The 17,644-nt window shown below is 33.3% G+C and overlaps 1 protein-coding gene across 2 annotated transcripts in view; it reads right to left on the bottom strand.

Annotated features, from left to right (window-relative positions):
- Positions 1-575: 575 nt before the first annotated feature.
- The window catches only part of TRIQK (triple QxxK/R motif containing), a 118,660-nt gene continuing 101,591 nt past the window's right edge, over positions 576-17,644 (bottom strand). For both annotated transcript variants that reach the window (XM_027856978.1, XM_027856977.1), the window contains exons 3-4: positions 8,623-8,708; positions 576-1,998 (exon numbers count right to left, since the gene is read on the bottom strand). In XM_027856978.1, the coding sequence (XP_027712779.1) occupies positions 1,885-1,998; positions 8,623-8,708 (200 nt within the window). In that variant the 3' untranslated portion in view covers positions 576-1,884. The remainder of the gene's footprint in view (positions 1,999-8,622; positions 8,709-17,644) is intronic.

Genomic DNA, 17,644 nt, shown 5'->3' with positions numbered 1-17,644 from the left:
TGTGCTAGTTACCTCATAGTAATATGAGAGGAATGTTTTGGAAACTTTAACACCTCACATAAATTTGAGTTATTTTTTGAACATTGTTCTGTGCTATTTTGGTAAGTGAAAGAAGCAACAAAAAACAGAGAACAGAAATGTAATCTCCCATTAAATTGCTAAAATTAGGCATATGGTAAATTGGGGAATATGTATAGCTAGGTGGCACAGTAGATAGAATGCTGAGCCTGAAATCAGGAAGACTTATCTTCCTGAGGTCAAATCTGGCCTCAGACACATTAGCTATATCACCCTGGGCAAGTCACTTAATGCTGTTTCCTCATCTGTAAAACGAGCTGGGGAAGGAAATGGCAAATAACTCTAGTGTATTTGCCAAGAAAATTCCCAAATGTGGTCACAAAGAGTCAGATATGACTGAAATGACTAAACAACAACAAAATTAGGGAATGGGTTTTGAGGAATATTTAGTTTTAAACCAGACAATTAATTTGTAATAACTAAAAAAAAAAAAGCCAAGATTATGATTTGAAAATTCTATGCTTTATTTTGCTAATAGAAAATTTTCAGTTCTGTGTATTTCTATTTATTGATTCAATATGTAAATCTTTGATGGTTTCATAATGCCATTAAAACGTTCTGCATAAGCTCCTATATTGGTTTACCAGGGTACTCAATATTGTTTCATTTTTTTAAAAATATGCATTCTTTGGAAATTAAAAAATCATCAATTTTTAAAGTGCTGAATTTGTCAAATTTATTTTCTGACAAATGATTCAATAATAACTGTAAAAAAAAGATTTGTCTAAACAGAAACTTTTATAATATATACTGTATAAAGAAACATCCTTTATTCTTGTATAATTTATTTCCTCTTTGGGATTTAATTGAGTAATGTCTTGAGAGGTGAAATGTAAATTTGTATAAAGCAAAATTTCAAAAACTTTGGATCATTTTTATTTGGAAGAATATGCATGAAAAAGATTTTTTTTTTTTACATATTCCTAACAAGAGGAGCAAACTGATACTTCAAGCAGCAGGAACAACATAATTAAAATAGAATTCCAACTTTGTATTAATAAAGTGATATACTAATTAAAATCAACATCAACTGAACTTTCTATTTACACCAGTTCAGACAGCCCAAGAGGCAAAGAACTAGATTTTAGAGGCATATGTGACTCTTCGAGCTTCTGTCATCCAGGTGCCATTTCTGAAAGAGCACATGTGCGCTGAACAGTTGGCGAAGAAAGAAAAAGATGACTGTAAATGTATGTGCGGATAGAATCTATGATGAAATAAAATATGCTTGTAGAAAAAGTAGCATTTTCTTCTAAAACACAAAATTTCCTGGAACTTTTCCTTCAATCACATAAGTATGAATGCAATCTGAGTAGGTATCCATAAATAAGAATAAACTTTAATTTAGAATTTCATTCCATGTGATTGGAAAGAAACAAAGGATTTGATGATCAGAAAACAATTCTCATTCTTGCAATTGTACTAGGACAATTGGACTAGGCTTTCCAAGAAGAGAAGTTCCATTGTTTTTTTGTTTGTTTGTTTGTTTTGTTTTGTTTTGTTTTGTTTTAATAACTAAGCAGTATACGTAGAGAAAACTTGTCTTTTCTGCAATATAAGAAAAACAATAACAATGCTGGGAAAAATGTCCAGTGCAACTTGACATTCCATTACAAGGTGAGGATCTTTGCTTGATATTCATTTAAACCTTAAAACTGTTCCCCAAATGAAGAATAGCTGAAAGATCCTGAGGAGTTTCATGCTTTGAAAAAGTTCAGAATGTTGTTGGTGAGAGCATTCTCAAATAGTGTTATCCACGGATTCCCTTTTCCAAAAAGGGACTGAGATCCAATGATCAATGCACTGCTAATTTCCATTCACCTCCAGGACAGGGTCAACCTCAGTGGATAATTTGAGATAAAAGAAAGCATAGAAAGCCAGCAGGAGTACCAATATAGCTGCAAGGACAAGGCCTACTTCCTAGAGAAGGAAAAAAAAAACAACTTAAAAACAATGAAAAGAATCATTTTAACACCAATGAAACCTAGTAAATCCCACTTATTTTTGTATACCTGCTAAAACTAGCTTTCCAATTCAATCTTTACCCTTTTGTGAACTGAAGAGAGGTTGCCATGAAACCTTCTTACCTATGTTTTGCCTTAGGATTTTCAGAAGAATGGTAAGGGTTTGAATGGGTGGGTTAATATGCTACTATTACTACTACACTTTCTTTTTTAATTTCTGCTCTTAGCCACAGAAGTATGAGAATACAATGTGTTTTGTATTTATAGGGTACTCCATTCTACTCCTACCACAATGATCATCAATAAGTTTACTATAGTAGCTGCAATTCAGTTAATTTCATTCTGTGAAAACTGCTTTTTGATGTAAAAATCATTCCATTTATTGGACTGTAGCCTTTGGCCCATAATTGATGATGAGTTAGTTTATCCTTCTTAAACACCACTCAAATTTTTAATATATAATCTCTAAATTCCATAGTTTATAACATAGTGTAACAAAGGTAAACTACATTATTTTCTTACATGTAGTAAGTACAATCCACTTTAACACACTATCTGCCCCAAACATCCTGTGAACCACAGAGAATAATTTTGGATAGTTTATTATATGCTTGATATGAATTGCAGCCATCATTTACATGGGGAATTATGGCAAAAAAAACCCCAGTGATTATGATGATTTATATCAGCTTTTCTGTAGGAATGCAAACCATGTCTCAATAAAGCAAGCCAGTATATTTATTCTACCCATATGACCACAACAGGAAGGCCTCATCTCAAGATTAACTCATCATTAGACAAAATAGAAAAAGGAAAGGGCAAATAGGCCATCCTAAAATTCAGAAAGAGTTAAGACTCCCTTGGGGTTTTTCACTTACAAATCATGTCCACAACCTAGAATTTTTTTATAAAGAGATGGACATTTGCATTTCCATAAATGAAGTTTTCCCCCCTGAAAGAATGTTAGCTTAGTAATGTAACAGATACCACAACCAAACTTTAAAAAATATTAAAATCAATTTTATTTATTGTTCAAACATGGATTTTTTACTGTAATATTGAAATTACAAATGGTCACTTTGCATATTTACCTAGGTTACTGCATTTATTTTGGGTTATCAAAATAAATTTCAATCAAAATAATATTGTGGCTGAAAAGTTAACATGTGATTCCATAAGATAATTTTTAGAAACAATATTGAATTTACTAATATAATATGTCAAATGAAAATTCATTTTTCTTTGTTACCACTGGAGTTCTTTGGCATCTCAGAAGGGCATGGCAGCATCAGACAGGTTTCATTTATTTTCGTGTATCCACAGCTGTGCTCCCAGACCCATCTGGTTACACAGCTACTAATTTTAAGAGGATGTAATAAACAAGTGACACACAACTCTGTGAGCTCCATCTGCTCTGTGTAGTGGACAGCAAAAGTGCTTGACAGCTTCCATTCACACTGATGTAGTCCAGGACTAAAGTTTTCTTTGGCTTGGCAGCCATCATTCACCCTTCACTGTTAATCAATCACTGTGCTCCTCGCCTCTGCCTTAAAAATGTTTTCCCAACATGCACATCAAAGGTTTCTGTATCTGAAGATGCAATATAAATATTCTCAGGTTTGGAAAACAAAGAAGGATTACAGAATCCACAAATTGTCTGATGGATGTTCATCCTGGTAATGAAGATGCCTGTTTTTTCTACCATGGCTTCAATTACATAGGTATATGTAATATACACATGCATACATGTGCCTGTACACACATCTCTCTGTGTACTTACTTGCATTTGTCATTCAAATTAGGATGCTTACTACTTATGTGAATTTGGTTAAATCCCTTAATTTCTTTGGGCATCAGTTGCTTAATCTGTAAAATGAAGGCATAATACTAGATAACTTCTAAGGTTACTTCCAATTCCCTTACAGACTCTGAGGTCTTGGAATTGATAGAGCAAAGGGTTTGGAGTCAGGAAGGTCCATGTTCAAATCCTATCTCAGTCACTGAAGAGCTATGTGATCCTAGATAAGGCAACCACTCAGTCTCAGTTTCTCCATCTGCAAAATGAAGGGATTGGACTCAACATCTTCTAAGGTCTCTTGTAGGTCTAAATCAATAATCTCATGATTTCTTCTGGTCCTATACTTATAAAACACATCTTCACAGTTAAGGGGGATCTCAGAGGTGTGGCAATATGATAGACCAGGGATATTTAACCTAGTTCAAACCTAGTTCTAGCCATTTTGTTGTGGAGATTAGCACCATGAAGGCTAATGCTTTGAGCATGGAACAGTTTGAAAAATTGGTTCATGAATGCCTCTGAGCAATGGAACTAGTTATAATTTGAGAGCCTATATGCATTAAAAGTCTTCCAAAACTAATGTTATTAGGATCAGATCACAAAGACAGTACCAGAAAGCCATTTCAAAGCCCAGAGCTTCAAAGATCTAACTTTTCAAATCTGTTGTTCCAGGCAGTTAGCAGGATCTGGCTATTATTTGAATATTGCTTTACTTGGATGTTTTATTAGTGTAACAGGAAATTTTTAAGATTAATTTTAAGATCTAGAGTAGCTAGAAACCTTCAAAACCTCAGAGACAGGAAACTCTGGAATCAAGTCCAGTTTGTGACAGATACTGGTTGTTTGACCCCAGGAAAGTCCCTTTACCTATCCTTGCCTCAGGAAACTTTCTAAGACTAAAAGTTGCAGAATGGTTGCTGATCTGCTTTGTAGGGAGATAGTTTCTTCACTGGGAATGTCTTTTTGTGATAAAACCACAGGTCCAAACCAAATTGCTACAGTAGCTTTATCAGCTAAAATCTTACTTTTGAAAGCAAAAGGTTAAATCTACATTTTTCTTCCTCTTAATAAAAGTAAACATACGGATGAATGAGTAATTGAATTCTTTAAAAAATAGCTATGATTCAATTTTAGCCACATTTTAATTTTTGGCTCAAAATCTTCTAATTAAAAAGCAACCAAAATGTAAACACCAGTTGCACAGATATTTATGACATTCCTTTTTCTATTGGGTCATAACTTCAGGTACTTTATTATGTTCAAATTCATTTAAAAAAAATAACACAAATCTAACTTCTCATTTGAAAATTAATTCTTTTAGTTAAATACTACATTTCCATGCCAAACCTTAAACATTAATTCTATTAGTAGTCATATGACTTTAAATAAGGGCCAATAATAATAAATTTGATAAAAATAGTAATAAATTTAAATAACTTATATGAATTTAAATAAGGGCCAAAAAACCTACAACAGATTATGAGATATTTGAGTGCAGTCAACAAACAAGCATTAACATACAAAATGCCAGAGATTCTGCTAAGCACTTGGGATACTCTCAAAGAAAGGTAAGGAATTCATAGTCTACTGCAGAAGACAACATGTAATGATGCATATGTAAATATATATTTGGTTTTTGTTCAGTCGTGCCCAACTCTTCATGACTCCATTTGGGGTCTTCTTGGAAAAGATAATAGAGTGGGTAGCCATTTCCTTCTCCAGCTCATTTTACAGATAAGGAAACTGAGACAAACAGGGTTAAGTGACTTGGCCAGAGTCACACAGCTAGAAAATGTCTAAGGCTGCATTTGAACTCAGATCTTCCTGACTCTAGGGCCAGTGCTCTATCTACTATGCCACCTAGTCCCCTAAAGATAAAGAGATAGATACATATATGGATACATACATGCATACATGCACATATATACATACCTATGCAGAGTGAGACAAAGACAGAGAGAGAAGGGCAGAGAGAGACAGAGGGACATAGAGAAAGAGAAAAAAGAAGGAAAGGAGAAAGAGACAGGAAATGAGGAGAGAGAGAAAGAAAGGAGAAAAGAGAAAAGAGGAGAGGAGAGGAGAGGAAGAGACAGAGAGAGTATAAAGGCTTCTTATACAAGGAGGGTGGTTTTTAAGTTGAATCTTGAATGAAGCCAGAGAAACTAAGAATGAATTGGGAGATAGTGGTGTGCAAGAAATAGTGTGTAAACTAGTGTCATGAGTTGACAGTGTATTAAGGGAAGGATAGTATAAGAAGGTTGGAAAGCCGGGAAGGAGTTAGTTTGTGAAATGCCAAACAGAGCACCTAGCATCAAGCCTTGCATGTAGTAGGTGCTCAATAAATGTTAAATGAATGATGTCATAATGATATTCAGAATCATTTCAGTTGTCAAAAGGCTATAATTCATAGGAATTAGTGAGGACAAAAGCAAACATTTTACCATCCTACGCATATGAAAGCTTAAAAATGTTTTAAAAGACATCATTATAATTCATCTTAAAGAACAAGTTGTAAAAGGATAAAATATGACATGATTATGGTCATTCTGGTTCAAATAGATAAGAGTAAAAACTTTGGATGCTTATTAGTCCTTAGCTGCTTTGGTGACATTATCAACATGGATAAAATCACTCATTGGGGAAATTAAAAAGCATTAAATGGCAATAGCTGAAAGAAACTTGGTTACTTTAAATCCTATGTTGAAATGACAAGGCAATCAAAGTTTGACAGGACAACCTAATTAGTGTGCCAGGTTTGAAATGCAGAATACCTCCAGGGGTCTGATTCTAAAAAAGTTTCACATCATTTTAATGGGCTATTCACATCAGTTTTCAAGCAAAGTAAACAATTTTTAAACGTTTTTTGTTTTCCATAGGTTGGCAACTCAAAATGACATGCCAATTTATTAAACAGGGGATACATAATACTCTACTTTTTAAACTCTTCTATGACTACTTTGTATTGTATATAAAGTCCAGGAAAAATATTCATTTTCCTGATAAAAGGACAAGCATATTTTGTACTGTTCTTGAAATGGCATCATGCATTTGCAATTGCCAGAGTTCATCCTCAGCTCACAACATTATTGCCTTAAAATTTAAAAATCAATCCCCAATGAGTATTTAGGCTAGCTGTTTGAACTTAAAGAAAGTGTATGTTGCTAAAATCATAAGTTATTTTCCTTAATTTAAATACATAACTCTTTAACTATGCTAAGAAGCATGAAGCTTTTGTTTTCCAAGACTAGCATCCTTTAGAATTAAGGACCATCCAATAAAAGATATAAAGGAGAGACATTCTTGTCTGGCACTTAGCACAGAGCCTGCCGTATAGAAGGCATTTAATAAATGCTTGTGGATTGCTGATTGGAGGAGGAGGGATAATCTTATCTCATAAGAATCCTCAATAAATTTAATACTCAGATTTTTAAAAAATTAACTTAGATCTGAACGTACAATAAAAAGTTGAATTTTTTTTTTAAAAAGGGCATGTCATGGACATAACTTTTTAAAAAGGGGAATGAAATTTCACATAAAAGAACTCAAAGAAAGGCTTAAAAAGGTTAATCATCTATCTTTTAAACAAAAAGGCAATCTCCTTTTTCTCATTAAAAACTGACACACTGCACTAACGGAGGAGATTATGTTGTGAAAACATTCTGCAGCACAAGGCAATGCTTGATCAAGATCAGCAATCAGGAGCAAAAAGAAAGCCCTGTTTCATGATTATAATAGCAAATTCTGGAAGACAACCAAATATATCATCTGGCAGCTCAACAGCTGTTACAGGCTGGTAGTAATACCTTGGCATTTGCTATAAGCTGTAATGTGGAAAAATTGATTTTTCATCTGCCAGAAACAAGAAAACACTCTCCTTTTTTTAAAAAAAACATTTCTGAGATTTCTTTAAATAAAATATCTATATTGAGCAATTTTTATTTTGTATGTTTGATAGTAGGATTGCCAAGTTAAAATAAATCATTAGTAGAGAAATTAACAAATACAGCTGAAAAGAAAAGAACAGAGTTAACAATGGAAATAAATAGAATTTAGCTAAACTACATTGTATACTAACACAATTGTATTGGGTTGCATTTGATATCTTATAGCACAGACTAATATAAATTAACTTAGGTTGAACTGCATATATAGTTCCTAGGCAGTTAAAAATTTAAAAAAAATCCTGAGAGACTAAATCTAGGATGTTTTTCAGAGTTGAAAGAGAGGGTACTGGCATTTGTCATTAAGAATAGCAATAAGCTTCATAACAGCAAATATATTTTACTGATGAATTATCCAGAATACAGAGAGTAACAATTGGATTTTAAAAAACTATTACAAATAATATCTTGAAAATGTAGAGAGTGACTAATATTATATACATCATTGAGGTTTCTGAACTATGTATATAGTAGCTAAATAAAAATAAATAAAATTCTAAGAGTATTACTACATTTGATTGATTCAATTAAATAAATTCATGTTTCATTTAAGGTTTTGGAACACTTAAAACCCTTTCATATCTTTCTCCATTACTCAGGAGTTAGAAGATGCTTTAAATAAATGCAGTCTTTTATAAATATTTTAGATCCTGGCATTCTACATAAAGTTTGAAGTGAAGTTGCTCAGAAATCAGCACTTTCTTTTAAAAAAGAAAGAACAAAAGGGGGGGGGGGAGAGAGAGACACAGAGAGAGAGAGAGAGAGAGAGAGAGAGAGAGAGAGAGAGAGAGATTGAGAGAGAAGTGACATGCATTCAGCAAATTCATAAAATTATGTCTACCTTTATGCCTATCGCTGCTTTCTTGGCTTCTGCTTTTAACTTGGCTGCTCTTAAAACAGGTCTGTTTTTCTTGTAGTCCTGTTTACCTAGGGTAAAACAGTTTCAGAGAATGTTTGGATTACAATTTGCTCATGTTCGATAGTAGATTAAATAATTCTTTAACAGAATGAAATAGGCACAATGTGATTGAAAACAGAAGAGGAACAAGAAGGTGCTTTGCAAAAGGCACTGGATCATGAGTAAGGAGATCTAGATTCCAGCCCTGACCACTCCTCCCTAGTAGTTTGAATCTAGGCAAGTAACTTAACCATAGTTTCTTCATATGTAACATGAAAGGACTGGATTAGCTGTAAAAGTCTATGCATAGATTTAGAATTTTATGAACACCTACAAAACTTTTTCTCAATAGTAAAGGAAGCATTTAGTTTATTACTTTTTATGAAACAAATATGGTTCTTTTATCCAAACCAGGGAGGGATAAGGCAGATAAACTATAGTCCAATTTCCTTAATGTTTATTTAGGCAAAAATTAAAAAAAAAATCTTAACATAGAGATTGGAGCAGTATACTCTCAAAATATTAAGAAAAAGTAGTTATTACAGAGATGCAAGAATGGTTTAACATTAGAAGAATGAATAGCATATTTAACCATATGAACAAGATAAAGCCACATGATTAAATCAATAAATGTGGAAAACATCTTTTATAAAAGTAATTCTCATTTGCATTAAAAATCTAAAGATTAAGCATGGAAATACCTTTTTAAAATAATATCTAAATATGATTTAATATATCTGAAACCAATAATGGCAGTATTTTCAATGAAGAAATACAGAGCTATAGAATAAGTGCAGGGATAATGCAAGGGTATTTCATCTCTCTGTAATTTTGATCTAGTAACAGGAATGCTAGCTATAATAATTAGAGAAGAGAGAGAAATAAGGTATAAACACCATTAAAGAACAGACAAAACTATGCCTGTTTTTAAGTAATGTTTCTCTTAAGCAACCTCAGAAAATCTGCCCAGAAACTAAGCAATATGACTGATAACTTCAATAAAATGGCAGAAAACAAAATATACTTCCCAAATCATCAGCATTTCCATATAAATGAAGAAACTGAGGCAGGTAGAAGTTAAGTGACTTGCCAAAGTTCACAAGTTCACAATTAGTGTTTGAGGAAGGTTTTGAATGAACTTGGGTCTCCTTGAGTATAGTTCCAGCATTCTACTCACCCTGCCACTTAGATTTCACACTTGGTATTTATTAAAGTACACACTCATGCTTATAAAAATCCTACAAAACAATATTTATAGAAATAAAGAAAAACTATGTAATTGGAAAGATATTAATTGTTTATTGTTAGGCTAGGCTGGACAATATATAATTTTTAAATGGAGTTAACTAAAATAGTTTGCAGATTTATTGGTAGGAAATACTAATCAAGGAATCAAGGAATTTCTTTATAGACCTTGCTAAAATAATAATTAAGTTCATTTGGATGAACAAAAGATTGTGAATCTTTAGTGAAATAATGAAAACAAAAAGGAATTACCAGATTTAAAGTTATATCAGGAGGTAGCAATCATGAAAATGTTTAGGTACTAGCAGATTAACTTAGTTGAAGAAGCAAGGTGGCACAGTGAATAGAGTGTCAGAGTTGGAGTCAGGAAGACCTGAGTTCAAATTCTGCCTCAGACACTTAATAGATATGTAAACCTAGGCAAATCACTTAACCTCTGCCCTCCTCAGTTTCCTCATCTGTAAAATAGCACCTATCTCCCAGGACTGTTACGTGTAGAGCATCTTGCAACCTTTAAAGTGCTTTATAAAAGCTAGTTATTATTAATATTGTTTGAGAAATCCAAGACCATATCTCAAAAGAATTGAACACTATTAACCATAGCAAAGAATGATCCAAATCAATAATAATAAGATAAATTCAAATTAAAATAACTTTGAGGTTTTTACTCACACTCAGAATATTGGCAAAGATGACATAAGATTGGAATAATGGATGTTGGAGAGGTTATGGAAAGACAGGCACATTTAATGCATTGTTGATGGAGCTATAAATTAGTACAACTGCTCTGGAAAGTAATTTGGTATTATGCAAACGAAGTGGATGAAACGTTCATACTCTCTGATTCAGAGATTCCATTTCTAGGCATATACCACAATAGGAGGTCACCAATAAAAAGAAAGGTTCTAATACACAACAAACATTATTTGTAGCACTTTTTGTGGTAGCAAACAACTGGAAAAAAGGATATCCACTGATTTGGGAATGGCTAAAGAAATTGCTATATGTAGCTAAACAAATCATGGTACACAGATGAAATAGATGACGATTAATACACAGAAGTACAGAAAGACTTAGATGAACCTATGCAAAATTAAGCGAGTAAAGGCAGGAAAATAATATACACAATGAACTAAACAATGTAAATATAAAGAACCAAATATGTGTGTGTGTGTGTGTGTGTGTATTTAACGAATGTTACTTAATTACAAAGAACAAGCTTATCTCCAAAGAAAAGAAACTTCCCCTTTTCAGTCTTTTCAGAGGCGGGAGGTTTATGGATATAGAACATTGCATATAATGTTGAATTTTTTAAGGCAGTGATCAGTTTAGCTGGTTTTTTCCCATCTCTTCTTCCTTTTTCTTCTTCCTTCTCCCCCAAAAGGCTTTGTTATTAGGGATAATTCTCTTGGAAGGGTAAAGAAAAGGGAAAATCTAAGTGATATACGAACAAAAAATATCAATAAAAATCTGCTTTTAAACAAGTCCCAAAACACAAACTTTTGGTGGAAGGAATCCCTATATGACAAGTGTTTGGCACCAAAATGTATCAATTTAGAATTTTTTTCAATGTACCCCTATAGATTTCAAATGTATAAGTGATAGAAATATGAAAGATCACACCATTTAATTAGCACAGTGCTTTGCACATAGTAGATGCTTAATAAATGTTTATTGATTGCTAAGAGATAAAATTGCAAATTACCCCCCTATTCCCATATCCTTAAGCTTAAGCTTACCCCTTTACACTTACGGGCCTCTTCTTACCCTGATGAACAGCCTTTCCATGTGCTGGAATTCTCTAAACATTGCTCTCAAGGTGAACCTCATCTGGAGGAGTATAACTCTCTCTGTAAGTCTCACTGTAATGAAGTGAAGCTCACTGTACTTTTTCCTGTTATTCCCCTACCTTGGTTGCCTATAGTCATATACTATTAATTTAGTTATCAATTGGTCAAACTGTTTTGGAAAACAATTTAGAACTATGTGAATGAATTTACAACAACTAAATTGCTAAGCTATTCATAACTGCTTACTCAGTGATCCTACTATTGGACACACAGGCCAAAGATGATGATGACAGAAACGAAGGTCCCACAGATACCAAATTACTCCAAGCAATACTTTAAAAAAGTAACAAATACCCCAATACAAAATAGATGTCCATTGACTGGTAGTGGCTGAACAAATGAGGGTTGATGAATATAATGGAATAGCATATGATAAGAAGCAATAAAAATGAATAATTCAGAGAAACATGAGAAAGCTTGTATGTGATGTGAGGGAAATGGAAAATGGAATCAGAGGAATAATATAACAGCATAAATGAAAACAACCTTGAAAGATATCTCTAAATTCAAATTAATTGCAGTGACTATTGTTGTTCTATGGGGCTCATGATAAAACACACAGGGTAAAGAAAGTTGAATATCTAATATTTCAAAAATATACAGTAATATATAGAGATAAAGGAATAAATTGTATGTATATCATAAAGAACATATAATAACATAATATACTCATAATCTACCATATAGTCTCTATTAAAGACTTGGAATTCATCTATCATAATTTGGAGGTGACTCAAGGGGAACTCATTGTATCTAGAAAGTTTTACTTAAGCTGTAATTTGGATAAGTTCCAAGTCATTAAAAATGTTGCCAAGAATGCTTTAAATCTTCAATAATCCCATTCTCCCCCTATATCTCCCTGAGACCCATCACTTATAACAAAAAATTAGAAGAGAAATGACACACTTTTCATAACTATGTTACATAAGTGAGATATTCTCAACCAAACAAGGGATTGAAACAATAACAAAAGGTAAAATACATATTTTTGTTTCAATGAAGTTCAAAAAGCTAATGCACAAACAAAATTAATGCATCTAGGATAAGAAAGGAAGTGGTTGAATGGGGAAAATATTTGTTTCAAATTTCTCGGACAGGGGTTTGGTATCCAAGATATATTGACAATTAACAGAAATTTATGACATCAAAAGTCATTCTCAAGAGATGTCATCAAATGAAATAATATTTGTAAAGCACTTAGTACAGTGCTTGGCATATAGTAAACACTATATAAATGCTATCTCTTACTATTATTGTTGTAGTTATTGAAAGATATAAACAAACTGTTCTCAAAAGAATAATTGCAAACTATTAAAGATCATGTAAAAGGATGCTCTAAATCAGCACATATAAAAATAAAACAATCCTGAGGTTTCATCTCAAACACAACAAATTGGCAAAGATGATAAAAGATGGAACTAATCAATGTTAGAGAAGTTATGGAAAGACAGGTACACTAAATTCAATGTGTCAATGAAGCTGTAAATCAGTACAACCATTTTAGAAAGCAATTTGGAATTATGCAAAGTGGCTGAAATATCTGTACCTTTTTTTGGGGGGGGGAGCTAGGCAATGGGGTTAAGTGACTTGCCCAGGGTCACACAGTTAGTAAGTGTCATGTGTCTGAGGCCAGATTTGAACTCAGGTCCTCTTGACTCCAGGTCTGGTGCTCTATCCACTGCACCACCTAGCTGGCCCCAATATCTATACCTTTTGACAAAGAGATTCATTCCACTGCTAGGAATATATCCTAAGGAGGTAATTGATGAAAATACAGGTTCCATATACAGCAAAATATTTATAGCAATACTTCCTGTAGTAATAAAGAACTAGAATGAAAATAAATGCCCATTGATTAGAGAATGGCTAAATAAACTGTGATATAGAAGGATAATGAATTATTATTGTGCTATAAGAAACAAGTGAACTTGAATACCAAGAATCATGGAAAGACTTAATGAATGGATACTGAATGAAGCAAGCAGAGCAAAGAAAACATTATACATACATATACATATATAAACATATATATATAAACTCCCACAATGTAAATGGAAACAACACCAACAAAACAAGTGAAAATAAATATTACAAAATTACAAGAGCAAAATTACAAAAAAGAGATAGAAGACTGCATTTTGTCATTGAGTCATTAAACAAGATTACCAAATGATATTTCTTCAAGCAGAAGCTAGGTGACAACTTTTCAGGAACTTTATGGTAAGGATTCCTTCAGATGAGTAATCACAACACCCCTCTTCCTACTCCCTCCTCTGCAAAAGTCAGTTAAGGGGAGCCGTTCAAGTCTGTGGAACATTGCATAAATTATCCATTATTTTGGAAGTATTGACAGGATTTACTGATTTTTCTCTTCTTTTAATTTTAAACTATCTATTGCCATTCAATATTTCTTAAGCAAGAACCTAAAAGATGATTAAATTAAATCCATGAAGAAATCTAATTTTACTTATTAACTCCAATATTTGCTCCTACTATTTTGCAGAGTTATACTTCTTTTGTACCTTCTGTTGAAATAAAAGATTGACAAACAAAAAAAAATAAGCTATCACAAAAATAAGAAAGGGATAATCCAGCATGTGAATGACTAACTTCCTAATAAAATATTGCCCTTTTGAATTTCAAAAGGTAATATGGTAAAAAAGTATTTCTGGGTACAAATTAACAAGTGACTACTTACTGGCTTTTCATTAATTATTTTTGGGTGCTTGTTCCCTTTCCACTTCACTTTTCTATTGCCCTGGCCAACCTTCCAACTCTGCCGACCCTCCAACCCTGCCTTCCTACTTGAATCTTGCTCCTTTTTCAAATAACCATCAGTTCCTTTTTATAACTCGGTGCAGCACTTTGAAAAATTCCTGTGATTACACCCTTTTCTACTGGTCCTTCAAGGTTAAAACATGTCTGAGCATAAGAAAAAGAAAATCAATCACAAAAATGTTTGATATCATTTAAGTTAAAGAATGATTGTGCTAAATGTTCAAAATGTTTTTATTCTAATTCATATATATATACACACATACATATACATATATATGTATATATATGCATATATATATGATTATAAACACCATGAAGGAGAAAGGTTAGAGGTAGAGGTGGGGGAAAGAAATAATATTTTGCCCTCACTCAGAGGATAAGAATTACTGCTTTACTGGCTGGCTATATCTTTTCTTTCAGCAAACTAAATAAATAACTTTTTGTCACAGTTTTTGTATATCAGTCTTTCTGATACCATAGACACATAGAAGATTAATAAATCTCAGAATCACAATTTGAGAATTGACAAGAGACTTCAGTGACCATTCTAGTCCAATCCATACAGAAAGGAATCCCTACTATAACATTCCTGACAAGTAGTTGTTCAGGTTCTGCTTGAGGAAATAGTATTTGATAATGTGTTTTAATGATCAGATGATAAAATACCAATCAAAATGACTCTGGCTTCACATCTCATCGGTTAACTAGTAAGATCATTATTCTTGTTGGCATAAAATAGTTCATAGTGATGAAGGCGGTAACACCTCAAATACAACCAAAATACAACATTCCACTAGGATTACAAAGCAAATTTCTAACAAGAATAAAAAATACATCAAAAAACACCAGGATGAGACCTAGAAGTCAACTTGTGTCATATTGTAAAATACTATCTATCATTCTCAAACTCCAGTGGGAAGAAAAAAAAAGTTTTTACCTTGTTCCATATGCTTTTCATATGAGTATGCACTCTTTTGGGATAATGTTTCAGATAAGAAACAGATTCAAATTTACCTCAAAGAGTCAAAGTTAAAGTGAGAATTTATTGGTCTTCCTCAAGTGGCTTTCAACCACTAGTTAAATAACGTATTCTATTTCAATTCAGCCTGAGCAGTTTTTCAGAGCATACTTCCAGATTTATATTAAACTTGATATGAACATCTGAAACCACCTTTATAACAAATAGACTGTTTTAATAATGACTGTACACCTGGTAGTTCTCCAAAATAGTGCATCTGTCATTAATTTAGCATTCTCCTTGCTGTGATAGCCAAAAGAAAAGTACATACTGCAAAACGCAGTCTACCAAGTGCAAAAGTTTAAAAAGTGGCATCTGTTAAGTACTTTATAATTAAAACCAGATCCCACAATTGTACCCAAAGACTTTTGAAAGGGCAGAACTTTTTAAGGTCTCAAGAAATATGCAGGATTGTAAAGTGATTATATGCATGTGAAATCCAATATGTGACCAGATAAACAACCTAGTGTTTTGCATGAAGGATGGCTCCCTGGATATAGGATTTAATTTAGGTTATATTAATAATGCACATCCATTAGTATAGTGGAAACATCCTAAATGGGGCAATAGCACTGAATTAGGAACTTGGAGACTTCTAGTCCTGGACCTTGCAGTAAGCAACTATATGATCCCAGGCAAGTAACACAATCCAACAAATGAACATTATTTTTTAAAGAAAGTGAAAACAGCATGTTTCAATCTGTACTTGGAGTTCATCAGTTCTCTCTCTGGAGGCTGACAGCATTTTTCATCATGGATCCTTCAAAATTGTCTTGAACTATTGTATCATTGAGAATAGCTAAGTCATTCACAGTTGATCATCATACAATATTACTGTTACTGTGTCCAATGTTCCCCTGGTTCTGCTCACTTCATTTTGCATGAATTCATATAAGTCTTCCTAGGTTTTTCTGAAACCATCCTGTTCATCAAGATGAATTCTATTTTTAAGGTTATAGGCATAGCTCAGAGATATTGAGCGTTTGGTTCCAGTACATCACAATATATTGAATATAACAATGAAGAGAGTCACATGAAGTTTTATGTTTCCCAGGGCATGTAAAAGTTTTTTTGTTTCCCAGTGCATATACACTATACTGTAGTCTGTTAAGTGTGCAATAGTATTATGTCTAAAAAAATGTATATACTCTAATTAAAAATACTTTATATCTAAAAATGCTAAACATCATCTGAGCCTTCAGCGAGTCATAATCTTTTTGCGGGTAGAGGATCTTGCCTCGATGTTGATGGCTGCTCATTAATCAGAGTGGTGCTTATTGAAGGCTGGGGTGGCTGTGGCAAGTTCTTAAAATAAGACAGCAATGAAATTTGCTACATCAATTGACTCTTCCTTTCACTTGAATACTTAGAGGCCATTGTAAGGTTGTTAAATGGCCTAATTTTAATATTGTTGTGTCTCAGGGAAAAGGAAGACCCGAGGAGGCGAAGACATGGGGGAAGAGCTGGCTGATGAAGCAATCAGAACACACACATAACATTCATTGATTAAGTTTGCCATCTTATATGAATGCAGTTCATGCTGCCCTGAAACAATTACAATGGTAACAGGGATTTGTTTCTTCTCACAAATCCCACCCATTCCAACTAGAATAGTCCAGTTGCTGTCCTAGAGCACACCATGTGCCTTTCTATCTTTGTACCTTTGTTCAAAAACTTATTCTAGTGCCTGGACTTTCCTTCCCCCATCTCCACTGAAATACTACTCATCTTTTAAGTCCTAGATCACATTGTATCTTCTCCATGAATCTCTTCCTCCCAGAATTACTTCTCTGCATTCACTGAAATCATTGGCGATTAATTTAAACACTAAATACTCTTTTTCATTCACTGTGGTCTGGCTTCCAACTTTATATGGTTACCCTTTAAGGTTCTATTCTGAGACCTCTTTTCTTTTTTTTCCTTTTTTTTTTTGGTGAGGCAATTGGGGTTAAGTGACTTGCCCAGGGTCACACAGCTATTAAGTGTCAAGTGTCTGATCAGAGACTGGATTTGAACTCAAGTCCTCCTGACTCCAGGGCCAGTGCTCTATCCACTGTGCTGCTACCTAGCTGCC

This window comes from Vombatus ursinus, unplaced genomic scaffold, assembly GCF_900497805.2.
Source record: "Vombatus ursinus unplaced genomic scaffold, bare-nosed wombat genome assembly UNPS02011767.1, whole genome shotgun sequence".
Lineage (NCBI taxonomy): Eukaryota > Metazoa > Chordata > Mammalia > Diprotodontia > Vombatidae > Vombatus > Vombatus ursinus.
This window is presented reverse-complemented; position numbering and strand designations above follow the sequence as displayed.